The sequence below is a fragment of the Fulmarus glacialis genome, unplaced genomic scaffold (genome assembly GCF_000690835.1).
Source record: "Fulmarus glacialis isolate BGI_N327 unplaced genomic scaffold, ASM69083v1 scaffold31083, whole genome shotgun sequence".
Taxonomy (NCBI): Eukaryota; Metazoa; Chordata; class Aves; order Procellariiformes; family Procellariidae; genus Fulmarus; species Fulmarus glacialis.
In genome coordinates this window covers 1977-10213 of record NW_009205333.1, presented here as the reverse complement: position 1 = coordinate 10213, position 8237 = coordinate 1977, and the positions used below count along the sequence as shown (strand labels likewise).

Below are 8237 nucleotides of genomic sequence, written 5' to 3'. Positions count from 1 at the left end.
ACCCTTGTAAACTGAATGTTGTGGTGATTCTTGGCTGCAGCTGGTCAGTGCTTCCGCCACCATTAGACATGCTAGGCATTCTTGACATGGGCCCTGGGTGGTGTATAGCTAGGAGGGAGGTTGACTTTTGGTCCCAAAGAGAGACACTCTCCTGTCGTGGTGGTGGGGGTGTAGAGGTGTGGGGAAGTGCTTTGCTGGGGCACAGTGGATCACAAACAGGGTAGAGCCAAGTTTGAATGTCTCTTGACCTGTATGATGAATGGATGTGCATCAAGAATGTTGCTGTCAGCCCCACAAATGGTTGTTTCTGATGGGTCTGATTTGTTTATAACTAGGAAGAGGTTGGCTTAACCAGATATATGTAAACTGTCCCTTCGTTTCCTCAACAGTCAAATGTTATTACATCCTGCTATCCTGAAAAGTGTCATGGCTAGCAAGGCACTGGATGATAAAACAAATTTTCCCATAAGAAATTGTGTTATGTGGGGTAACGTATGCAGGAGTTATGAAATGCACACAATTTAAATACACAGAAGCATGATGCAGAAGATGGGGTAGTAGGAGTAGGCTCGTCAGCTGGGGTAGTTGGTGATTTTTAGCAGTCATCTTTAAAGAAATAATCACCATTCTGAACGACCTTTACCCCCTTCATCAGTGAGATTGAACACCCAGTGTGAATCTATTGTAAGTGTTCTTGCAGCCTCTTTCTGGATGATTACATTTTCCTCATTGCTATCATCTTCCTCAGGTGGATCAATAAAGATCAAGTCAATCTAGATTGAAGGATGGAAGACGGGGTGATGAAGATGATGATTAGCAGAGCAGGATGTTAAAACACAGTGACGCAACTCTGAAACAATGGCTAGAGAAGGAGTGGATAAGGGGATGTGGCTCTAAGCAGCCACTCTCCAGCTCTTTGATCTGTGAGAGTAAAATTAGGGCTTTTGGTTTTTCACAGACCTTCTCTATTGATTCAAGGCTGTCTCTTTAACTCTTGTTTTGCTTTGCTGCTTCTTCCCATGGAGTGATTTTTAGATATGAATTCTTTAATTATTGCTGTGTGGGAATATTGTTACTGTAATTGTGAATTTCTTCTTACTAACCCAATTCTCTTGTACAGCTGAATGAACTAGTAGTGGGAGACACCAATGGGAAACTCTGTGTTTACAAGAATGATGACAGCAAACCCTGGGCTGTGCGATCTTGTCAAGGAATGGTCAGTTCTTGACAAAACTTTTAAATGGTTGGGCCTTCTGGTATATGTGCAGCCAGCTGTCCTTGACCACTGCCAGAGGGGAATGGCAGCCAGAACTGGTTCTGATGCCTTTCATGTAGTTATGGAAGACCCTGCTTTTGCCCACAGCTAGCCCCATGGGTGAAAAGTGATGAGCAAAGTACTGAACAAACACAGGAACTGGGCTTCTGTCCCACCTTGACCCTGCTCCTGTGCACTGTGGACTTTGTCCCAGGGCTCTGGGCAGTTGCGTGGCAGATGTGTTTCTGGCCCTGCTCTCCTTGTCCTTGAAAAGGCTGTTTAGAGTTCAAGAGACGGTTTGTGAGAGAGGAACGGGTAGGGCAGAGGTGTATCCCAAAGTGCTGTTTTGGGTTGCCTTCTCTCATGTACGGCCTTCTTTTCTCTTGCAGCTCACGTGTGTTGGTGTGGGAGATGTATGCAATAAAGGAAAGGTGAGAGCAGCCAGACTCTTCCCAGCTGTGTCTGTAGGGCATGTGGAAGGTGCTTAGGAGATTAACATCATGTCATATCCTGAGTGTGGAGGAGGACAGGTTGCAAGTGCTTTCTTTTCAGGATCTGCCCTTGCTCATAGAGTTTTAGCACTACTGTTTTAAAACTGTTCTTCTGTTTACATATAACCTGTGTCTGTCTGTGAGCCATATGCAGGTTTTAGTGAGCAAGGAAATCCATCCTATCTTCAAAAAGCACTATTGATTTGCATGTTTCCCTCTGTGAGTGCCACAAGGCTTTGGTGGTTTGAGCGTTGCTCCTTTTCCTCAGTGGCTTTTGCCCTGATCTCTGCTGGTCCCTCCTGTGGGCCATGGCCCTTCTGTCACTTGGCTGTGGGCATTTAAGGTCATCTAAACAAGACTGAGCCACAAAATAGTCTAGACTCCCAAGCAAGTTCCGCTGGGTCTAATACTTCTGCTGGATTGCTGTTTCTGGAGGTTAAACCAAAAGTCCCAGTTCAGGCACCCTGCCTAAAATACTGTAGCTATGTCTGCTCCAGTGGGGAGCAGAGCTGAAGTGAGCACACATCAGCTTGATATCCTAGTCTGACAAGGATGAACAAGAAGTTTGGACCCTGCAGTACCCGAGTAGTTTGTACGCTGGCCAAAAACCTTCTCCTCTTCCCTCTGTAGCAGTCATTGATCTTGATGGATCTACCCTCGAACCTTCCCTCGCCCTGCTATGGGACAGCTTCTGCAGTTGCTAGAAGAGGAAAAATCAAAAGGTTTTTCTCTTTCCTCTTAGAATCTCGTGGTGGCGGTGAGTGCAGAAGGCTGGTTTCATCTTTTTGACCTGACTTCTCCAACTTCAAAACACCCAGATGCTTCAGGCCACCATGAGTTGGCAGTGGTGGAAGAGCAGAAGCCAGTGTTCAAGCAGCACATTCCTGCCAACACCAAGGTCATGCTGATCAGTGACATTGGTGAGTCGGGAAGCTGGTGTGGGAGTGCAGGGTGAGGGAGTTTGTGGGTATGAGGTGGTGGGGAAGAGAGGGAGAAAGTGTGTGGGACTGACAGAAGGAAATTGCTATCTTGCTGAAACAGGTGCTCTAACAAACCACAACCAAGTCATGGAGGAGAGAAGGAAGAACTTCAGGAATTTTCCTGAAGTGCAAATTCTCATTACAGGATTGGGATCCAGCACAGTGGTTTCTGAATGTTGGGGGTCTTGGGGCTATGAAAGCCTGAGAGAGCCCATCTATCTCCTTGTATTCCCTGCAGATGGAGATGGGAAGTGTGAGTTGGTGGTGGGTTACACTGACAGGGTGGTACGTGCCTTCCGCTGGGAAGACTTGTCGGAGAATTCAGACCATGTCTCTGGGCAGCTGCTCCTGTTGAAGAAATGGCTGCTAGAAGGTCAGGTAAGGGAAACGGGATGTTCAGAGCAGAACTTGTCATACAGTTTTCAAGAGGTGGCTCTCCCAAGGAAAGAAGCACAAAATCTTGGTTCTATGAACAAAGCAATTGTCATGTTGATGGCATGAAAGGAGATTTGCCCAGTGGTTGTCCTGTACATGTGGAGCAGCTGGTGGGTTGGTCTGGTAAACGGTCAGTTGCTCTCACCCATCTAGAGAGCGTTAGTGGAAAATACTAGTGTGTTCTTAAGTGGCTTTTGATAGGGAAGCATAACGTTTTACTGTAACTTGGACATTTTGCTTCTAGCTGAATTTCTTCAGCTCCTGCTCAGCTCTATGAGAAGATCTGCCATATTCAAGTTGAGGTACAAGGAGCACAGTGAACCCTTCTGAGGTGTTTAAAGTTCTCAGTTCAACTCTATCCATGTTTTTCCTCTGCCAGTATAGGTGGACAGCCTCTCTGTGAACCCAGGCCCTGATGGCTCACCGGAGATGATGGTGTCTCAGCCAGGCTGTGGTTATGCCATTCTGCTCTGCACCTGGGACTCTGAGCAGCAGGCCACGGCAGAGGGAAGAGACAACTCTACCCCAAGCAGGTGAAGAGCGTTACTGTGTGGGATAGATGAGGAGATTCTGCTGTAGATGCCTGTCACAAGGGGGCACCGCCACACCACCTTTCTTTGGGGGGGGGGAGGGAGGGGGGTGTGTGCTGTCATTTGTCCTTGCTTCAGTGACCTGCTGTGCTGCTTAAGTTCATGACTTAAGCTCACCTCATCCAAGCTTCCATGAACACTGTTCGTGCCTCTTTCACAAAGATGAATACTACTGCTTTCCTGGTATCCTGCTCTCTTCTCCTTGGAACGAGCAAGGAGACTGCAAAACCAGCTCACTGAAGGGGGCAGTACTGGGGGCTAAGGCAGGGAAATGAGTGACCTAGATTTCCAGAGAAAGAGTAGTAGGCGATCTGGTGACCTATCTAATGGTGGGAAGGGTAGCAACTGAAAGGCTGGGCCAAGCGCAGTTAGTCTGAAGCCCAGGATGACACTTTGGGTTCATTCACTCGTTTCTTCCAGGTGAGGTAATTGGAGGTTTTCCTTATGAGACCCCTGGCAGCCAGTGCTGTAAATCACAACCAGAACAATTGGGATGAGCAGTGAGGTTATTGTCCTTGGTGCTGGAGGGAGCCTTGTGGAGAATTCAGGTGCTTCTGTGGTGTTCTGTGAGAGTTTAAGGCAGACCCAGAAGACTGCAGCAGGAGGGGAGCTAGGCAAGTCTCCTTGATGTCTTAGAGACCTTAGTGGAATGGTAGCTTCCTAGCCAGAAGCCCTAACCATGCCCAGGCATGATCTCTGACCAGCCTGTTCAATCGCGGGCAGACACTTCCTGAGTGAAAAGGAGCCAGGCTTACAGACAGTAGTGATAAAAATAGTCTTTTTTTTTTTTCCTTGATTGGAATACATGTTTTACTGATTTTTTTTTTTTTTTTTTTTTTTCCTTTGAGCTCTTTCCAGTTTTCTGATGCATCAAATCATTCTGGTTTTGTTTTTTAAACATTAGTGAGTTCCTTTCACACCTGGGTTGGCATGCATTTTCCTTGGCCTTTACCATTAAAGGGCTAACCTATGCACAAACTCTTATCTATCTCTGGATATGTAGTGCTTTGGAGTACACTGCTCTTGAGATTGTTTTGGCACAGTCCCAAGCATGGTTCCCTAACCTTTCCCTGATGTCTGTCTCTCTTTTTCCTAGCGAGACCCCTATTCGAGATGTTATTCTACACCAAACATCTGGACGGATTCACAACAAGAATGTTTCCACTCATCTAATTGGTAGCATTGGCCGAGGTGAGAGATTAGGAGCTTGGGGTCTCTAGCCCAACAGTTGCTCCTGATACTTTTTTCAATACATCAGTCCAGAATAAAATCAGATTTCCCATTCTTGAAAAATAACAGTGGGAGACAGCTGCAAGAACAGAGGGAACTTGGCTTCTGTTAGCCAGCTCCCAAAGACAGACAGCTGGATATTTGCGTTTGAACTTCTTATAGCCTTTGTCCTTCCCTAGGTAGCTTTTACTCTTCACCTAGCACAGCAGTTTCTCTGCAGCCTCCGCTGGCCTGCATTTAGTCATCCTGAATGGCTGCCATGCCTTGCTCCTACAGAGGTCCTTGATCTTTGCTTTTGCATGGCTGCAGCTTATGTCCTCTTCTTATTCCCTAGATGCATCTCTTCCTTTCCTCAGCCTCATCTTTATTCTTGCTTTTGTGCTTTTCAGCATTTGAGTCCCGATACCTGGCAGCTATGTCCTGCTCTTCCTTCACCTGTGCAGTCCCAACCCCCCCCGAGCTTCTTCCATATTTCATTTATATCACTGTCCTCTGTCTCCTTCTAATGTATTCTGTTCAGCTGATGTATCTAAACTCTCCACAGCTGCTGGCTCCTCTCAGCCCTGACACACTGCTGTTGTGTCCAGACTTTTCTTACACACTGCCACTGCTTCCCTTGTTTAACTGCTTTGTGCTCTGACCTGTGCCTGGTGCACCCTGTTCTGGTACCTGTGGAGAACAAGTAGCTTTCACTCCCCCTTGAGCATGTGGGCATAATACAAGAAGGCAGAAAATTCCCAATGCAGATCACTTTCTCTTGTCTGCAGCTGGCTGGAATCCAGCTGCATTTCCTCTGTCCAAGAATTACCCCCTGCAGTGCTGTCTGAGAACAATTTGGGCTGTCCAATGTAATTATAGCTGGGGGAGAAGAGCAATCCACTGAAACCCCTCCTTTTCCCCTTCCCCAGAATACCCTTCCTCCCCAGTTCCTAAGCTTGTCATGTTCTCAGCATCTCGGATGCTGCTGTGAGCAACATGGTCAACAGAGCATGAAATCAATTAATTTCACTCCATACAAAGCCTTGCATCTAATGAGAAGTGTCTGTGAAAAAAGAAGGTACACTGAATAAGGGATGAAGAGAAGGTTGTGAAAAGCCCACTGATGCTGGACCATCAGTAATGAAACAGCTGAAGAGTGCCATGCTGACCAGTTTATAAGGGGGACACAGCAGATCTTTTGGATCAGAGCCTGTCTGGATGAATGTCAGCTAGGGGCAATAGAGCACTCAACCAGCTAACTGTTTGCTTTAAGCTGATCTGCGGAAATAGGGTAGTCTGTGTCCTGGGAGTGTGCAGGGTGTTGTGTCTTGGAGATGTCTATGGGCAGTGGAGGTAGGCTTGCAGTATTACGTCATTCTGGGGAAACTGCCTATTTGCTTTCAGCTCTGCTGGCTTGTCCCTGACGGCCAGTTTTCCTGGGTTCCTGCAGACCTCAGGGAGCCAGTGTCTCTCCTGCATTGTCACTGAAAGGATTAAATGCAGCTGTAGTTGAATGCAGCTCTGGTCCTCCCCTGCCAAGTGTGATGTCACTTTCAAAACCTGACCTTGCATGTCTTTTCTGACTGGTAGCTAGGTAGAGAGTGTGCTGAAGGGCTGAAGCAGCCCAGTGGTCAGGGGAGTCTCCTCTTCAGATTTAACTGGTCACATTTGTCAGTGCTGTCCTGCACACAAATGTGATATACAGGCTTTGGAGAGGATACTGCTTCCAGGAAGTTCACAGCTGTATAAGCATAGCCCAGGAAAGCCAGGCTTGAATGTGTAAATGAGCATGAAGGCACATGCTGGGAGAGGATCACAGCTTCTGTGCAGTTCTGCTGCAGTGAAAACAATAGAGTTGGTAGCATGATCTCCACAGACTCTCAGGAGTTGCCATGGAGGTGTTTTTGTGCTAATGTGACTGACGCTTTGCCCTTCTGGCAGGACCTCTCTTTTTTTTCCCCTGCACCTTCCCGGAACAGCCGAAGGCCATGTTCCTGTCCTTGAAAGAAACAGTGAGGGTACAGTTGTAATACTCTAGTTTGGCTTCAGCTGTTCTTCACTTTGTCCCTTGTGATGGTCCTGCCTATACTTGTGCATTTCTGGAGCCTGGAAGGGATGTGATGCAGTCCACTAAAATCCTTCAAGTGGGCCTGCAAGTGCGTATGTGGTACAGACAGACTCCTAGGAGCAGCCAGCAGAGCCAGACATGCCTATATCAGTGCAAACCAAAGGTCTTGGGTTTTGAGATGCCAGTGCTCTACAAATAAAAGCTAGAATGAAGTACGATTGGTTGTAAGAATCTGCAACCAGTACCTGCTAAGCAAAGTGTCAAGGCTGGGCAAAAAAGGAGGCAGGATGGATCAGCTTGTTTTGGATCTTTTTTTTTTTTTTTTCAGGAGAGGGAGGGGACAATGCTCATAAAACGGCATCAACTCCTGTAATTCTTTTCTGCACTTACAGGCTGCTCCAGTGAGAACAGTGGCTCAGGTCTCTTTGCCCTCTGTACTCTGGATGGTAAGTCCCTACCACTGTCCTGGAAGAAAGGCCTGTGGGGCGGCCAAGGTCTGTCACCAGTTCAAAGCAGGGAACCAGGGGCTCAGTGCTTTTGATTTTGAAAGAAGGGGGAGCTGGGCTTGAGAAATGCTTCCTGGATCAGGCAAGAGAATTTGACTCAAAGACTCTGCTGACATATTTTATATGAAGGCCTGAAAGCTAAGACAGGAGCCAAGGTAAGAGTTGTCACTGTGAGCAAGTCCCCCATAAACCAGGTGCGTGAGAACATGCCTGTATCTGAGGATATGATGAAACACATTAAAGCTGAGCCTATCTTTCTGTTCCTTACTGAAATGGGTCTGATATTGCACAGGCTTGCTTTCTCCAGGAAACCTGTTGTGTTTTCTATCTGTTACTAGTATCTGCCTTTCTCTCTCCCCTGGTGCAGTCTATTTCAAAGCATTTTACAAACGTTAATTACTTGTATGGCCCCATGGCCTATGGGGGTAGAAGTATTAAAGCCATGCTGCAGCGAGCAGCCAGGAAAATGAGGAGGCTAGGTCATTGGCCCAAAGGCACACTGAAAGCTTGAGATGGAGAGTGAGACTAGAATTTTCATCTGCTGATTCCTAAGTTGCCTGCTTACCCAATGGTCAAACAACTGTTTGAGATGCCTCGGAAGCCACTGAGACGAAGGGTTCCGGAGCGGAGGATCGTGCCGGGGGACCCTTCCTAAAGCGGCAAAACCATGGCAAACACCGCAAAGGCAAAAGGGCAGGGAAAG

At 47.2% G+C, this 8237-nt stretch overlaps 1 protein-coding gene across 1 annotated transcript in view; it reads left to right on the top strand.

Moving 5' to 3' along the window:
- Positions 1–255: 255 nt before the first annotated feature.
- The window catches only part of LOC104075025 (integrin-alpha FG-GAP repeat-containing protein 2-like), a gene marked incomplete at its 3' end in the record, with an annotated part of 8474 nt that continues 492 nt past the window's right edge, over positions 256–8237 (top strand). The window contains exons 1-8 of the mRNA XM_009575366.1: positions 256–300; positions 1121–1216; positions 1645–1686; positions 2489–2666; positions 2965–3104; positions 3546–3694; positions 4848–4942; positions 7421–7522. Coding sequence (XP_009573661.1) covers positions 256–300; positions 1121–1216; positions 1645–1686; positions 2489–2666; positions 2965–3104; positions 3546–3694; positions 4848–4942; positions 7421–7522 — 847 coding nt within the window. The remainder of the gene's footprint in view (positions 301–1120; positions 1217–1644; positions 1687–2488; positions 2667–2964; positions 3105–3545; positions 3695–4847; positions 4943–7420; positions 7523–8237) is intronic.